We start from the raw sequence: 17302 nt of genomic DNA on the forward strand, positions 1-17302 counted from the left end.
CTTACATATGCATCTACTCATACAAAATTTTTACATACATAATTTAGCTTTTAATTTCTAAAAAAAAAGAAGAATGTATAAACTGCGAAACATATAATTGTCATTATTCACAATTTATATTATACTTTGACTTTAAGATTTGTATTAATGTACATAGAAATAGAATCATTTATTATAATAGAAAAAAAATAATACACAATATAAATTGAACGAAATTATTATAAATTATTATTATAAATTTAACTTTCCGGGTGTTTCCAAAGATTGCGATATACGTTAGTGTACGCCACCTAGGTCGGTATGTATATTATATCATTTATATCTTCCATGAAGCATTTATAAAGATTTGTTCTGAAGATTTAAGCATAGAATAGTAGGAATTACTTATATCTTCTGATTTTATAGTGAGTACTACCTCAAAATAATGTCATTTTATTCTTTAGAGACTTTAGTTCCTGACTGTTTCAACAATACATTACTCTGATGTATATGAACAAATATTAGCCTAACCGTATTTGGTTTTAAAGCAGGTGTCATATGACAGTTCTTGATGCGTCTTTTGTTTATACAATTCACTTAATTGATGCAGTGTCAAAGATTAGTGTACTATAATGTACTATAATACTTACTATTTATTATTACATGTAAGATCTTTGTATTTATACATAACAATTTTTGAGACTTGTATATTATAAAAAATGGCGGTTACATGTAAACATTTTCTTTTGTAAATTTTTTAACTTCCTGTCTAATATTGATCACCATTTTTGTTCGTAAATCTTTTTATAAAATTATTACGAATATTCAGTAATTATATCTATGTTTTATAGATTAATTTTCAGTAATGTTTTGATCAGTCTTTATTAATTAGATTTGTTGAGATCTATTTTTTATGATATATTATATTAATATCTTTCTTAAGATATATTCTAAGTTTTCCAATTGTTTACTTTCCAAAAGGTTTTAATTTTACATTTTATCCTAAAACATATTAATATATTTTTTATTTATATCATAATATAGCTGTTACATTAAGTGGAATGGAGCGAAGTATTCATGAAATGTTGAAAGATGCTCCATCTTTAAATGATAGCGATAGTGCAGTTCATAGTGGAACTCCTCCACCTCATGTACCAAATAATTGTAATAATGAAAATCAACCCAGACCAGCTACAATAAACTTAACATTGGGCAGTCCTATATCTCAAATGTGTAAGTGAGATTTGTGTTAATAAAGTATAATCTAATAAATCTATTGCAAAGGATTAATTTGAACATTACTCAAATATTTTTATATATCTAATAGCTGTAACAGTATCTCCAAATACACCTATTCAGAATGGTGATACGCAGACAATGCGTACTGCTCAGAGTAAAATTGAAAGCATTAAAAATTGGAGTATTTCTACTTATAAGTGTACAAGACAATTAATGTATGAAAAACTTGGGAAAACATCCCGTACAGTAGATTCAGGTAAGTTCTATATAATATAGCTTAATGTTATTTATGTTTCTTATGTAACTGTTATATCTTTCCTTTTATAGAACTTGAAACACAAATTGAATTATTAAGAGATACTCAAAGAAAGTACTGCAATGTGTTACGATTATCTAGAGCATTAGCTTCTCATTTTCATCATGTTGTTCAAACGCAACATGCTTTAGGGGAAGCATTTTCTGAGTTAGCACAAAAATCTCCAGAGTTACAAGAAGAGTTTCTATATAATTCAGAAACTCAAAGGAATTTGACTAAAAATGGTGAAACATTATTAGGGGCCTTAAATTTTTTTGTTTCTTCAGTAAATACACTTTGTAATAAAACTATTGAAGACACATTATTTACAGTACGACAATATGAAACAGCAAGGTAATTGTAACACTGTTTTAACAAGAGAAATAGTTAAATATACTTCGCAAATACTTATAAACAAAAGAGGTTTGTTTACAGAATAGAATACGATGCCTATAGAACAGATCTTGAAGCATTAGCACAAGTAACAAAAAACGATAGCAGCAATGCAGCAAGATTGGAAGCAGCACAGGCAAATTATGAAGAGCATAAGCAAAATTTTGAAAAACTAAGATCAGATGTTTCGATTAAACTTAAATTTTTAGATGAAAATAGAGTATGTTATTAGATTTAATTTTTTATATTATATTCTTTTAAAATGTTACATATTGTGATAATTTTTTTTCTTATTACAGATCAAGGTAATGCATAAACAATTATTATTATTCCATAATGCAGTATCTGCTTATTTTTCTGGAAATCAAACTGCTCTGGAAGCCACACTGAAGCAATTTAACATAAAAGTTAAATCACCAAATTCATCTTTACCATCGTGGCTTGAACAGTAGTTACATTAGAAGAAATGAATTCAAGTTATGGGAAACATGAATAAAAAAATACATTCGTCCATACGAATTTCTTCTTGAAAGACAAAGGAAATGACAAGGTAGAACAACTTTCAAACACTCTTGAAAACGTACTAAAGGACACTGCTGTCAAATAGTTTGTCAGTTTCAATAAGTTTTTGAAGAAGAATAGATTGTCATCTAAAAACAGACTGAATAATTTCTGAATTATGCTTTAAATATTGGCCAATATTCGTGATACATGTCATATGTATCAGTTAATCTCAATTATATAATTAATAATTATATGCAACAGTTAATAATAATGAATAACTTCTGATGAAAGATTTAATGAAGATTCTTTTTATTTGATAGCAATGCTTACAAAACTTTAAAGGCAATAGATATTTAATTTTTATATCTGACTTAAAGAAGTTCTAATGTAAATACATAAACTATGATGATATATTTAGCTTTGAATTTTACGGTATGTACAAAACAGCATTGATTCTTTATTTATATTAGCATCAATTTAAATTCGATAAATTAAACAAATTGAGAACTATATTATTTTAATATTTCTCATTTCATTTTAAATAATAAAAATATTGACCGAATTTTAACTTTGATTCTCTTATAACTATTAGGTCAAGATGTATTCCTTATTTACGCACGTTGCTAAATTTAATCTATTTTAAAAGAAAGAGAATTTGAGTACTTCCAACTACACAGGATCAAAAAAGATTACATCATATTTTTAAAATATGCGGTGCTAATTAAAATGAGCAAAAAAAATGTTAATATTAGACGGTTTAATTTAATAAGTGCTGTATGTTAGTTTGATACAATCATTTTTGGACACTCCATACATTAAATGTTCAATATTTCTACACATTTATTATTATATGTAGACTGCGGGTTTTTATGCATTTTATAGCAAATTTAAAAGTGCAAAATTGAACAGAATGTATATGATATGAAGAAGTATATAAAATATCGTATAGTGCTCTCTGTGTACTTGTACCTAAAATAAGATACTTGTATTGTTTAAAACAATTTTCTGCTAAGGTTATACTCTTTTAATTATATACTGAAAAATATGAATTTGTATAAATATCCGCAGTCTAGTTGTATGTATATATTGGCTTCATTTATAACTTTTTTTATGTAACAGTCAATTGTTTTGATAAAAATAGGAATAAGTCACATGCTTATGATTAGCCTAATCATATTTTTAAATTAATGGTACTTCCTTTGTGCTATTAATATTTATACAAAGATGCTTGTAACTAAGTTTACTTAATTTTACTTTTTTTTCAAATTATGTTATATACATTTTTACAAAATAAATAATTTTTATTTTGTTATTAAATATATTATCATAACACAGAAGATAATATGTAATTATAATATCTAACTTTTAAAAAACTTTTGAGTATTTTAATATAGAAAATATAAGTTTATTTACATTTTTTTATATATACCACAGTATTGGTTTACTAAAAAAGAGAATCAATTTTGATTAATGTGTGAAAAGGAAAATATTTAACTGTTGCAAAACAGGTTCAAACTAGTCATATTTTATAAGTGAATATTTAAAAATTAAATGGCTTGTGTAAAATTATAATTTTATATACTTTCATACACATTGACATTATGTATACAAATATTTCTTTTAAAGCAGCACTATTGTGTATACTGAAACGTTATGAATTATTACGCTTCATAAATAGAAAAATTTTTAGTATAGATATAATAAATGTATGTACATTGTCATTATTGTTTGTTGCTTATACTTAAAGTTTACAGTAACATTAATAGTAACTTAAACCATAAAAGTGAAGCTAGTTATATTATGACATCATCAATGAGTCTTATCATGTTTTAAACTAACTCTTCCAATGTGATCATAATATAAATTTTCAAGTACACATATAATAATGTGTATGAGTGAATTGTATATCAAATAAATGTACAATTCACTTTCCAAATTTTTGCGAATTATCATCATTATACATCTACATTTATGTATAAAGCAAAAATTATGATTCATACTGTAATAATAACATTTTATTTTTTTACATAATGCAAATTGACTTAATATATAATTTCTGAAAATTATTATATCTTTTTATCATGAATCTATAGAAAATACATTCCATTATTTAACAGGTTTTTTAGGAATGTTTAGACCAACAAAAGCAAATACTGTAATTAAACAAAAATAAAATCTTATATTTATTAAGTAGAAATAAGAACGAGAAGTTACACAGAATAACTTGAAATATCCAGTTGAAGCACTTTTTAAGTTATGAAATGTATTGTAGCTACTATATTATGTTCCTAATCATGATGTTATTGTGTGTATATTATGTGTATACAAACTCCAAACAATAAATGAATGCTTATATATCTTGCTTTGTATAGAATTCTTGTTAATTGCTAGCACTGTTTTTTTATCAAAATATCAAGTTTTATTTAAAAACTAGAAATGTATTATCAAAAAGTGATTATAGTATTTTGTATATTCATTATTTTCATAGAATATATAGAAGTGTTTTACAAGAACTGATTGGTAAATAATTGTAAATAACAATAAATACATACAGCAAAAAAAAATAACTTGAAATACAGTTAGGTTTAAAAAATATATTTAATAGAGGAGCTAATTAATTTACAAAATTGACTATCTATTACTTTCAGAATTCTGTTCTTTTTGTGCTGCATCTAAAGCTGCCTGAGTCTTTTGAAATTCCTCCATGCTTTTACGAACAATAGCAGGTTGCACTTCCATAAATATTTCCATTATTTTGTGATTTGCGTGGATATGTTTCCCTGAACAATTCTCTATGCATTGAATCTATGGCAAATTTAAAAACATAATAAAAAAACAAATTTTATATTTTTTAGTACATAAGTACTTGTAGATTCAATATTTGTGATGGGATATATGCATTTTATAAATAAAACCAATAATACATTTTAATTTTAATTATAACATACCTCTTCTGTAGATATATCCCTTGACATAAATGTACTCACGCATGTCTTGAAACATGTTTCAGACATTTGATTAAATAAATTATGGAAATCCTTCATCTATAAAAAATATAACATTAATATATAAAAATGTGATTTTATCGGTATTTCTATGTACAATAGATGAAATAGGTTAGGAGTAAATAATCAATTACTAAACATGGATTATTCATAATTAAATACATTTCTGATAATCGAAGCATCCATATTTGAATTATTTATTTTAATTCCCAACTTAAATAATAAGTTTATAATGTCACGGTATTCGCCGGTTTTACTTTCATCCAGGTTATGTCACGTAAATATACTTTAAATTAATATCGATAACTTTAATATCGATCATTGATATGTTTTAATCGATTTTGGTAAATAAAAGCTCGAATAACATAATTTTAATTAAAAATTGTTAATTAATGAAATAACAATATTGCAATAACTTTGCAAAGTCACAATCTTTTTCAGGATTCATTAATGACTAATATCATGTTGCGTTTATATGTTACACTATTGAAACATGATTAAATTACTTACATATACGTATGTACATATATACATACAACTATTAAATGAAATAATTGTTTTCTTTCTACCTTTAAACACTTATTGTAAATATTAAATAGTTTCAAAACTGTAATACTTTCAGCGACTTATGATAGTTTAAATTTCTTTCCAAATAAAGACTAAGTCAACGTATATTCAGAATATTTGAAATACACAAGAATGTAGTACAATTTGAAACTTGTAACATAATATGTGTTGTACATTTCTTTCAATATTATTTATCTGTAACATATTTTATTTTCTCGATTAAAACTTTACAATATAATATCAAATAATATATACAATGAATGAAACATCAATGGAAATTTATGCGAAATAAAAAACAGTATTATAACAGCAGGTACACATATGAGAAAATGATGAAACAATGGGAAAATTAAAAAAAATAGGTTTCTACAGGTTATATAAGGATACATTAATCGAAAATAAAAAAGGAATAATTTGAATACATCCAATATTGAGAAAAAGCGCGCGTTTATCGGCGCGATTCGGCGGCGCTCGGGTTTAACCGGATCGAAACGTCTGTGATTGGTCACGGGTCCCGAGTCAGCGAAACGTGAATCAGTCGGCGTTGACGGAGCAAGGAGTACCGAGTTCGATTTGAAAGCAGTGTAGAAACGGAAAGATTGTCAGTGCGTGTCGCCGGTGAATGAAGCGGGCTAATTGTTACGTGCGATGGCCGCGTGCTATAGCGAGCAGGCATCATCCAGCTCGGGAAACGTAACGAAAAAGTCACCTGCGGCCGCCGCGAAACCAGTCTGTTGGCAACATAGACTGTTCGGTAAACAACTGTCGCGGTGCAGTCAGGTTAATCAACAAGACACAAAACCGTGCGATGCAAGTGGTATGCTTGTCGATGAAGACGGCCAGCCGACTTGTGAAGTGATCGGTGTGTATTTTAGTTTCATTAATCCCGGTGCTACGTGCGATGACTTTACGCGTCAGCTGCTCGACCTGTACACCAATGTCAACTCGTTATCCCCATCACACACGGAAAACGATCGGGACACAGAGAATTCCACCAGAGGTAGAGAAAGGAGGAAAAAGTTCGAGGTCGTGCACGTGGTTCTTTGGAGTAACGTAGCCGATGTCCTCGACTTTGAAGAAAGTTTCCGTGCACACGTTGCAGAGTTACCCTGGTTGGCTGTACCGAACTTGGACTACGAGAGAAAGGTAACACGCATCTCTGTAATTCTTTCATATTTCAATTTCCACTCCTATATTTTATTCGATTTTTACTTCTTGGGATTGGGATATCGCTAAACAAATTATGGGTAGTAATACTTCTGGCATTCAACAGTACTAAAATCAGGCGTCGTAAACACGTTAATGTCATGTATATCTATTTTTACTATTAAGTTCTACGAAATTAACAATCATATTTTCTTTCTCGAAAATTTTCAGAAACACTAAAACATTTTCATACTATGTTTATTTCGTAGCTTCTATGTATCTTTTGTTCGATATATTTTCTTGTTTTCAATTTTATTCACCTCCATCGAGATTATAACGGGCGAAAGAACATTCCTAATAATTGCACTCGAATTACTCCATCTCTCTCTCTTTTTCTGCTTGAAGCCGATATCACCAAATCTTTATCACTGAGATCGCACAGCCACGCTATTTCAATTAAATTCAATCAAATAATTAGATTGGCTTTTTAAGCCGAATAATGGTTGCGTTTGCCGGAACGGCCATTCAGATAACTACTAACTCCTTGAAAATGAAAAAGCGCGTTTCTATTAATTCGAAACACCGTACGAGATAATAATTTTAATGGTTTTCCCATATTTCCCAACGGTGGCAGCTTTTCTTCACGACTTTTTCACCGGCTATGCGAATTTTACGGTCAGACGGGCTGTGATCAATTGAGGCGAGCGTATCATTTGAAATTTGTATACATATGTCTGTCATAAAGTTACACATGTATACATAGAGAAGGCACACATGCTGTTATGCAGAAGGACTGTGCGCGCAGCGCCTTTTTTATTTCCAACGGGTGTTTTAACCCCTCGCCAGACGTGCTATTTAGGGTCCGATTTTATTTGCACCGACACACGAGGCAGAGTCGACTTTCTCTAACTAAAAATCGTTCGTAATATTTCCACAAAACATCTGCTTCTCTACAAACTAACTACCAACGTACTTTTTCAGTCACGATCAAATATGTTTTCTTTTTCCTTTTTTAATCAACATTTGTACGACTCTTTTCTAGTAAAGCGTGTTTTAATCTATTCCTTTTCTTTTTATGGTACAGATTTATAGACGAATGATATATTATACGAAGATTTTGTCCAAGTCAAAAAGAATCTAACGAATTAAAAAATAATTTCAGAAATCCAAGTAAAAGAAATGCCGGTTAAGATAACAATTTCACCCTGCAGATGGTGCTGGAGGAAATTGTAAATCTAATAATTTTACCAAGGGGTTACGAAAATCTGTGAAAAAATTCCTAACACCGTTTTAATTGGAAACAAGCGAACGAATGAATTGAAATTGAGACGAGAATTTTGTTCGTGGCGATTAAAAGCAGACGGTAGGACGGCATCGTACATTGATCTTTTCATCACCCACGCACCTCGATGACGCACATATCTCTTGTCTCGAAAGTTTGAGTGACTCTGCGTTACGTTGCAACACTTCGCACACGCATAGTGGATATTCGGTTTCCCCTATACTTTTTATGCACGTTAACGAGGTTCTACTATCGCATCGGGGTAACGAATTAAAAAGAAATGATACAAGAGAAATGAAAAAGGAAAGTAACGGTTTTCTATATGACGGTTTGAAACAGCGGTTTACGTTGGATAGTTTGCATTTGTGTAATAGAGATGCTTTAAAATTGTTATGTAAGGCGGCTGCTGTTAGTACTTATTGGATGCATACGCATTAGCAGCATGTGAATGTAAGGAACGATCGGAGGTTGTTATTCTCTGTCTTTTTTTCACGATCATTAGTCAAGGCACTCGAGCTGTTAGTGTGATATATATATACACACACATATAGAGTAATAGACAAAGAAAGAATGTATATGTATGTATGTATGTATGTATATACATATATACTTGACAGTCTGATTCGCGAGTAAATGTAACGATAAGAGTCCTGCGCAATTAGCGTCAAGTAGCCTCGTGATTCTTCCTTGCTCGTTATTCCGCCTATCTACCTGATCCACGTTGGGAATCACCCCCTTGAAATCGTAGGTTCTTTGTATACAGTTCCATTCATTTAACAATGAGAAGAGCAACTTTGGGTTATGGAAGGTTGCAAGAAAGAAACGACGATCAAATTTTCTCTCTTTCACCATCTTTCTCTTTCTCGTTCAACATTTTTTTAGCCTTTCGCATTGAAAGCAAACAAAGAAGCCAGAAACAATTGCAAAGTAAATTCTTAATTCCATTATTGTCCATTGAAAACAAAAATATTAAAAAGAAAATGTTTCACGAGATCATAACGTAAATTTGTCAATAAGAACAAAAAAAGAAGCAAGTAATTGGCAGAGATTACGGTTAATAACGCGAGCTATCGTTGCGTTACCATGCATCGTTAATGAAGTCCGTATTGATCTGCGGTGGCAGCTGAAGCTATCTTTTTACGTCGCTCCTTGAGAAGGGAGCAAGGGGACTGTGTCCAGTTTGTTCGACAAAACTGTACGGTTAGTGGTATCAAGGAAGCAACTGAGTGTCCGGCTGCTTGAACAGCTAGGTAATAGAGGCGCGCTGCTCATCGTTTGTACGGCGTAAACCGTTTCATAAAGGTATACGGCGGGAGGCTTTGCCTTAGACGCAGAAGCACCTGAGAAAGAGTCAAGGCAGCCTTTGCATTCGGGGTGGCCGACCCATATCTTCCGCAAATAGCTTTCTCATTCGGCCGGCGAGATCAAGAAAGCGACGGAAAATAGCAAACCGAAAAGAGAGGAAAGATGTTTACGTTTGAGCGTACATAGAAAGAAGAGAGAGAGAGAGGGAGAGCGTGTGCGCGAATCGGTGGCGGTGCAGGTCTCCTCCGCTCCCCGAAAACGACTGAAACAGCAAGAAAAAAAAGGAATGAGAGAGACGTTGGAATCTAGATAGACTTTGAGGCAGTTCGTACACAGAGTGGCCCGTACGCGGCACTATATAATCCTTCCTCCACCTTTTTCCACCCCCTTTCCATCTACCCACACCCATTTCTTCTCCTCCTCCTCCCTCTTCTGCTCCTGTCTGCTTTTTACCTGGCATATCGTGTAGATTACACACGACCTACTCGGCAGTGGTCAAAGAAAAAGTGTAGTACGTACGAATCGTCCGAATAAGTGTATTCCAGTGCCTATGATTCAAAAACACGCGTGAAATCCTGCAAATGCTTTGACGCCGCGCCTATCATACCCATAAAAGTGGTAGAAAGTTGGGCGAATTAAAAAAAATTAAATGTTTCGCGTCATTTCCCTACCGATGCTCTCCAAATGTCTCTTGGCCATTTAATTCGTCTTTTTAGATTGTACACTATCTTAATTCCTACGTTCTTATTTTTATTTTAATTTAAGCGACGCTAAATTTTGTCTCTTCTCTTTCTATCCTCCTTAATCCTTAATAGGATGCGAACAGTTCTTCCATGTTCCGTAACATTTTCAAGCCATACACAAACGTGTAGTCGTTTGCGTGTAATTGAAAGCATGGTAGTCTTAAGACGTTGCTGGGGTTGACCAATGGAAACACAGTGGTCTCGTCAGTCTCGGTCGGACGAGAGACGTCGGGAGGCCGATATCTGTATATACCAGGGGTGCGCAACTCCAAATTATATTCACCCCTACGTCAAATCGATTAACAACGTTCACAGATCGCGTTATACGAAATCGTACTTAATCTAGATATAATGGTATATACATATATGTCAAGTTCGCTCAATTTTATACGAATTCAATAAAAATTATAGAATCTTGAAAATTCTAGAAGTAAAATTAGCTTTGAAAAATTTGCAAAAATTAGATATCGAATGGAAAATATATAAAATTTTAAAATTTGTACTTGTTTTTTTTCTTAACACATTGTTGGCCGTCTATGTTATATAAAGACTAACTCGTGTCGTCAATTATTTTACGCAGAAACTAACAACTTAACTTTCTGTCTGAAGATATAGTTCACTCGTGATTGGACAACAACGTTTATGTACGAATGTATGAATCTTATTTTTCGAAGTACTTTAAAACGTATTTTAAGAAGCTCTTTATACTTTTGCGAACAACACGCATTGCAATCATACAATGCAAAACGCGCGACGGCGAGATAAACCATTTAACGACAAGAAAGCTTTGCGGAAAATTTAGCGCGACAAAGCGCGCGTTGTGCACCTCTGTCGTTCACGAAGAAGGCGATTGAACGCGCGCGAACGAGTCAACAGTGATCTCATCCCTTCCCCTCCATCGCTCGTCTTCTACCCGATGTCATGGCATGGCAAAGGGTTCCCCTTGCCAGAGAGAGACTAAATGGCAGAGTGTCTGCTAAAAAATGAAGAATAGAAAAAGTCACTTTTCAAATTATTCCTTCATCTTCCAAAATCCTCTTCCGTATCCGCGATACTCGAAATAGTTGAAACAATCAAAAACAAAGTACGGTTGTTCGTACGAAAGAAAGTAATCTCGTTGAAAAAGCCTGTACTTTAAAAAAGCGATTTCGACTCGCGTAATCTTGATACTCGTCGGATATCCGATATTCGACACTTACTCGTAGCAAGCACGGGCAAAACGTTTAATCGAACGTGGCTAGTCAGTGTGTAGATAGAATAATGGTATCACACGAGGATTTTTCGTAACGACACAAGCGTTCCGTTGCCGGGAGGGAGAAAGAGAATCGACGAGGGTAAGCGGGCGATGGAGCAAGGACGACACGGGGGAACGAGCAAGCAGGAGCGATGGAAGTGGCGTGGTAGGGGACATACAGACCACCGGGGGAAATAACGATAGCACCGTCGAGCGAGCGGCAGCAACGCCAAGGGAGGACGTACGCGTTATCGACCGCTCCAGACGGAGACGGCGAACCAATGTATATATACATCGAGCGTAGGAACGAACGAGAAAGCGCCCTAGGAAATATACGAAGGGACGAGGTAATGCCTCCCCGTGAAGGGTCGCGATAACGTACGACGTCGCACGTTCGGCTACCTAGAGAAAACCCTTCTTGCCTTATTCCAACGCTCACCCTCTTTCTGTTCGGCTGCAGCGTATCGTCCTCCGAATTTTACTCGTCTCCCGATCGAGGGAGATCGGGAAAATACTGCCAAGGGTATATAGTCCTTCCCAAGGAAAAGGTCCGCCAGAAAATAACCTGTCGAGCAAGGAAAGTTTCGAGGGAGGATCGATTGCGCGATAGGTGTCGGTTACCGAAGATTTATTGAAATCTCTCTGGTCTTTTTGAACCAGATCCGTCGATCGAGACATCCTTTTGTCTCCGCGGAAGCTTGTATCGCGCGACAGCTATTCGATTTTGTTGCTTGGTTCGTTGTCGTCTTCGCCTGTAATAAAAAAATTGAACGTTGGGGTATGAACATTTGTTTTAACTGTTAATCGTTCAAATTGGCGGGTAAACGATCGTAGCGATGTAAATATATTGCTATTTTTTTAATAAAATGGTATCGATGATCTTTATATAAATAATATTTAGAAATGAAAGGCGTACATAGGACAGTTATAGTGATAAACGCAACAATGTACGAAATGGCGTCGTACGAATGAATTATTCGTCATCGAAAAATCTGAAACGATTGGAAACTTTATTTCACCTCTTAGACCGTTCTTCATTATCTACTCTGGTATAAAAGGCTTCTGCAATATGTCCATTGTGCTTCGATCTTCTCTGCTCCTTTTGTTCTCTTGTAATCAGACAGCTTAACGGGAATCAGTATTCAATGCTAACGAATACTATAGTTGATCATCTTCCCGAGAGAAGTACGTAAGTGTAAGTACGTCCTAGTGCGATCGACAAAAATCGTTAATGCATCGTTTAACGGTATCAAAGCATTTGAGACCGACTACTTGCTTGTTTTAAATATATGTATATAATGGATTCTGCTGTTTTTCTATTGGTAGAAAAAGTATTTTTTTTTTTTTTTTTAAGACTAAATGATTAAACATTAGGATAATTAATTAGAACTTTATTAGAGTGAATAAAAATAGGATACACAACGGATAAAGGATAGTAAAAATACATAACGCGTAGAACGTAGAAACCCTTGCTCCAAGGATAATCTTGGAATTAAATAAAATAATCAAAGTGTCTATCTGTATAAACAGTAAACAGTATGGCAAGCTCCATCAGTAACTTTATTACAAAAGTTCGTTCGAAAGTACGAGAAATTCAAAACAATACAACTAAAGAAAGTATGTAGGTAGCTGCGGCTACCGCTTGTTTCATAATCCACAAAAGAATTTCCAGCAAGTCTGCACCCTTCGAAACTGCCATCCTTTCTTATTTGCGCCGCTGCAGGAACTTTTAGCTTTCTTATCATCTCTGTTTTCACGGTTCATACTATGTATTATAATCGTGCAGCCTGCTAGAAGAGACGGCGATTCTCATTATCAACCGGGCTCTGCTATCTTCGTACCACTAAAACGGGAAGATACTTCATTTTTAAAAAAGGATACGAAAAGAAAGGAAAGGAATTGCTAATACTTCTATCTCAACTCGAGCATAGTATTGAGAGGGTTGACTGCTTATCTAGGAAAAAAACAGAAATCTAACCCCGTCTGGGGTTATTTGCTTATATGTATATCTTTCCCGTGCGCGTTCATCCTTTCTTATCTCTTCCGGCTTGAAAAACTTTCAACCAGTTTCTACTATCATGTTCGTGCCCCTTCCTTTTGCCTTCCATTCTCGTCCCTTTTTTGCCTCTTGTAGCACTGTAATCATGCAGCTGGGGGGCAGAAGGGATAGCATTCATTGTCAGCAGACATTACTCCCCTGTAGACACTCGTTGCGCCCTTTTTCGCCGTGCTTGAATTTCGTTGCGTGCTAGAAGGATAACGGAAGAAACAGAGGCGGCAGGCTACGTGTTTCGAATTTCTTGAACGTGCGTGTACACGCAGCACACACGACGCCTCGTTCGTTTATATCGTCGCGTTATTCCTCTCACGGTTCCTGAAATTGATGGGTTTCGATCTTTCCATCTTTATCCTTCCTTTTGCTTCAACTCTTCTTTTTTCTTCTTTGTAGCCAATACTCAAGTGCTCTGCGAGCAGAATTCAAAACCACAGTTTACGTGGCGAGAAACGTATTTTCGTAAAATCGTACAACGTAAAGCACCGATGAGGATTGCGCTATTACTTTTATCGGTATGACGCTGGATAATAATCGAATGCAAGAGTAACTTTTATATCGATTTCTCTTATTTTATCGTGTTTTGAAAACAATTTGCAGAAATATCTGAATCGAGGCGTAAAGAGGAAAACAGTAATTTTACTATTTCTGATTAGTGTAAATATAGCAATCGTTAATTTAATTTATCACATATTATGCTTTAATGCTTCCCGTAGATAATAAAATTATTGAAGCGAATAATTCTGATCGGGCTGTATGCTGTCGTTCAACTTTATTTCCACCCAAAATACATCTCATTTTGTATATTAAAATATAGTAAAATACAATACACGTGTTTCATCGATATGCAACTTCAACTACTCCTGCCTAGTTACATCTTTCGCATTTCATTAAAACAGGTTCCCGTTTCGTCAATATACACGGTTCTTTTTCTTATAGAAATATATGTTAGAACGTTTATATAATCAGTGAAATTTTTCTCTCGATTTCATACTTTGATCAGGAATCAAGTCGCAGAGATTATTGCAATCTTGTCGAATGGAAATCTTCTCTTGCGATTTAAAACAAAGAATGGTGGCTCTCGCGAATATTTATGGAGGAGTTTGAAGAATCTCACGATCAACATTGAAATACTCTTATAGCCGACCAAGTATCTCTTTTACAGACCAGACTGACTCGAAGGTATCGGATAAAGGCCGATGTACCAACTTTGATTTTATTGGACGGTTCTAACGGCTCGGTGGTAACCAGAGGAGGCGTGGAGCGAACCATCGGCGACTCCAGCGGGGCTGAATTTCCTTGGAAGGCTCCTCATCCGAAGGCTGCTCTCGAAGATGGACCCTTATTGCCATGTGGGGCACGCGATAGTAACGAACCCATGCTACACGAAGAGTTACGTCATTGTTTTAAGGGTGTTTACTTCAGCGCACATTGGGTATATACTTACACAGTATTCTCATAAGTTTCAACTACATAAAGCTAAAAAGTATATTTCTCGTCTTCGTTTCGATATTTATAAGTCGCACAGATGTATAGAAAAATATTCGTGTATGAATTATTCACAGCGCTGAAATAGTATTCTTCAGTAATAGTATTCTTCAAACTATCGATTTCTTGGAAATTTATAATTAACGAGATATTGGAAAATATGATTAAATCTACGTATTTTTCACCGTGGTTAAAATTAACCGTTTGTGCTCTAATTCTCCTGCACTGAATAATCGATCAACAATTCCGAACTGTTTCATGTTTATATCGTGCAAGTTAAAAATAGAATCTTAGGTAACAATAACAGTGTGAAGCTAACAATCATAAAATAACGTTGTTATTTAATAATATAACGTAACGTTAGATATTATAGAAGACAAGGAACAAAAAATATATCGTCTTATTTGACTCGTATTTCTTTTGAATTAATTATTTTGACGAGAAAATATAACTTTTTTCCTTTGTAAATATCATATGGAAAATGATATACATTTTCTGTGTTTATACAGTGTCCACCTTGTAAAGCATTTACTCCACAACTTGTGGACACCTATCAACGAATTCGAGAAAGGGGTCACGATTTCGAGGTGATCTTTGTAAGTTCAGATAGGTAAGTTGAAAAAATTATGTCACTTATTCATTTCGGATAAAACGTAAACTATATACTTACATAGTAAGTAATTACGGTATAGTCATTAATTGAAATACAATTGATATGATGTTAGGAGCGAAGAGTCTTACAACGTTTACATTGAAACGATGCCTTGGTTGAGGATACCTTTTAGTCAAGAAGAGAGACGACGAAAATTAGCAAGTGCCCTCGACGTACAAGCAATACCCACTTTAGTAATACTTGACCCCCGAGATAACATTATAACTTTGGATGGTCGGGCGGAATTAATCGAGGATCCTGAAGGATTGGTAAATAAAAATTTATTGGATCGACTTGTATTACTTCATCGTTTTTTTGCTGTTTTTGATATAAAGTCTTCAATTTTTCAGAATTTTCCATGGACCAGTCGTCTGGTGAATATTTTAACTGAAAAATACGCCGCTTCATTACATGATGCACCGGCAATTATTCTTTTTGTCGGTAAGTTCACTTTAAATTATTTGTATACAAAATGAACCGATACAAAGATAAAACAAAACTTTAGAAACATATTTGTCGTTAAATAAATAAAAATCTTTCTATGTACGTATAGTACCAGTAGTTTATTTATGTCATTATTATGCTCCGACAGAAGGTGAAGACTGTGAGATTCAATTCGCAGAGAGTGTATTATTGCCAGCTGCACAGGCATACAGACAAGGTAGACCTGACTATGATCCAAATTACGATGATCCAGATGATATTTTGCAATTTTATGTAGCATTAGATGTAAGTACCAATCGTATTTATCCATAACTAATTATTAATAATTACTCTCAATTTAATGAATATACTATTGTTTTCCTTATAGTGTGAAACATCAGATATTCTTCGTGAATTTGTCGGTTTAGATGATGCTGTACCCCTCTTAACAGCAATTGATATACCTCGAGGAATTTATGTGGTGATGGAAGATGGTGCCGAAATAACTGTAGATTCTGTACAACAATTTGTCGATAGTTTTCGCAATGACAAATTGCCTATAAACAAAATAGCTGCAGTACATAAAACTGCTAAGAATGATTACGTTTCTACTTGAATTTTTGAAAATCAATTGACAATTTTATACGAAATATTGAAAGCCATGTGGAGGAAGGAGCAGTCAAGATTTTAAGTGGTCATTATACAACCACAAAAAAAAAGAAACCCCATCCTCTCTTCTCAATCCTGTCTCTGTGATACCATTGCTCCTTTCGTAGGAAGGATCTCGCGCAAAATGGCGCTTGTATTCGCACACCCCTTTGTGGAAGTAACCAAAAGACATGTATTATAATATCATAGTTAATAAAAACTGAGCGAATTGTATTTTTAAGTGTACACATGCACACGTTAATATATTATATTATGTACTACTTAATAAACGCCAAATGAACACGTCGAACGTATCTTGAGTTACTAGCAAGTGCTTGTTATTAAC

General features: G+C 33.8%; 3 protein-coding genes across 5 annotated transcripts; 2 read left to right on the forward strand and 1 right to left on the reverse strand.

Annotated features, from left to right (window-relative positions):
- The first annotated feature begins 268 nt into the window (after positions 1-268).
- On the forward strand, positions 269-4767 carry LOC100644005 (arfaptin-2). Of its 2 annotated transcripts, none has more exons than XM_003394089.4 (6): positions 269-404; positions 1024-1212; positions 1307-1474; positions 1546-1867; positions 1949-2126; positions 2206-4767. In XM_003394089.4, exons 2-6 carry the CDS (start codon positions 1041-1043, stop codon positions 2356-2358), a joined length of 993 nt encoding a protein of 330 aa, XP_003394137.2. In that variant the 5' UTR covers positions 269-404; positions 1024-1040; the 3' UTR covers positions 2359-4767. The 2 variants fall into 2 exon arrangements, with proteins under 2 accessions (XP_003394137.2, XP_048270563.1); XM_048414606.1 differs by lacking the exon at positions 269-404 and adding an exon at positions 421-644.
- A 222-nt stretch (positions 4768-4989) lies between these two features.
- LOC100644477 (mitochondrial import inner membrane translocase subunit Tim10 B) lies at positions 4990-6037 on the reverse strand. Of its 2 annotated transcripts, none has more exons than XM_012320510.3 (3): positions 5926-6037; positions 5359-5454; positions 4990-5215 (listed from the first exon to the last, which is right to left on the reverse strand). In XM_012320510.3, the coding sequence occupies exons 1-3, from the start codon at positions 5947-5949 to the stop codon at positions 5042-5044; spliced, it is 294 nt and encodes a 97-aa protein (XP_012175900.1). In that variant the 5' UTR covers positions 5950-6037; the 3' UTR covers positions 4990-5041. The 2 variants fall into 2 exon arrangements, with proteins under 2 accessions (XP_012175900.1, XP_003394141.1); XM_003394093.4 differs by lacking the exon at positions 5926-6037 and adding an exon at positions 5578-5893.
- A 468-nt stretch (positions 6038-6505) lies between these two features.
- On the forward strand, positions 6506-17270 carry LOC100643643 (nucleoredoxin). The gene is made up of 7 exons (XM_003394086.4): positions 6506-7128; positions 14911-15180; positions 15743-15843; positions 15959-16154; positions 16236-16326; positions 16478-16614; positions 16697-17270. Exons 1-7 carry the CDS (start codon positions 6631-6633, stop codon positions 16922-16924), a joined length of 1521 nt encoding a protein of 506 aa, XP_003394134.1. The 5' UTR covers positions 6506-6630; the 3' UTR covers positions 16925-17270.
- Positions 17271-17302: the final 32 nt, after the last annotated feature.

This window comes from Bombus terrestris, chromosome 3 (assembly GCF_910591885.1).
Source record: "Bombus terrestris chromosome 3, iyBomTerr1.2, whole genome shotgun sequence".
Taxonomy (NCBI): domain Eukaryota; kingdom Metazoa; phylum Arthropoda; class Insecta; order Hymenoptera; family Apidae; genus Bombus; species Bombus terrestris.

Bases quoted from the DNA above. Each gene is read 5' to 3' on its own strand.
- LOC100644477 (XM_012320510.3), bottom strand. From the start codon at position 5,949: ATGTATATATGTACATACGTATAT. The intron at 5,455-5,925 runs GTAAGTAATTTA...TATTTTTTATAG, and splicing joins ATATATGTACATACGTATAT to ATGAAGGATTTCCATAATTT. The intron at 5,216-5,358 runs GTATGTTATAAT...AATTTGCCATAG, and splicing joins GGGATATATCTACAGAAGAG to ATTCAATGCATAGAGAATTG.
- LOC100643643 (XM_003394086.4), top strand. From the start codon at position 6,631: ATGGCCGCGTGCTATAGCGAGCAGGCATCATCCAGCTCGGGAAACGTA. The intron at 15,844-15,958 runs GTAAGTTGAAAA...ATATGATGTTAG, and splicing joins ATCTTTGTAAGTTCAGATAG to GAGCGAAGAGTCTTACAACG. The intron at 16,155-16,235 runs GTAAATAAAAAT...TCAATTTTTCAG, and splicing joins TCGAGGATCCTGAAGGATTG to AATTTTCCATGGACCAGTCG.
- LOC100644005 (XM_003394089.4), top strand. From the start codon at position 1,041: ATGGAGCGAAGTATTCATGAAATGTTGAAAGATGCTCCATCTTTAAAT. The intron at 1,475-1,545 runs GTAAGTTCTATA...TTCCTTTTATAG, and splicing joins ATCCCGTACAGTAGATTCAG to AACTTGAAACACAAATTGAA. The intron at 2,127-2,205 runs GTATGTTATTAG...TTCTTATTACAG, and splicing joins AATTTTTAGATGAAAATAGA to ATCAAGGTAATGCATAAACA.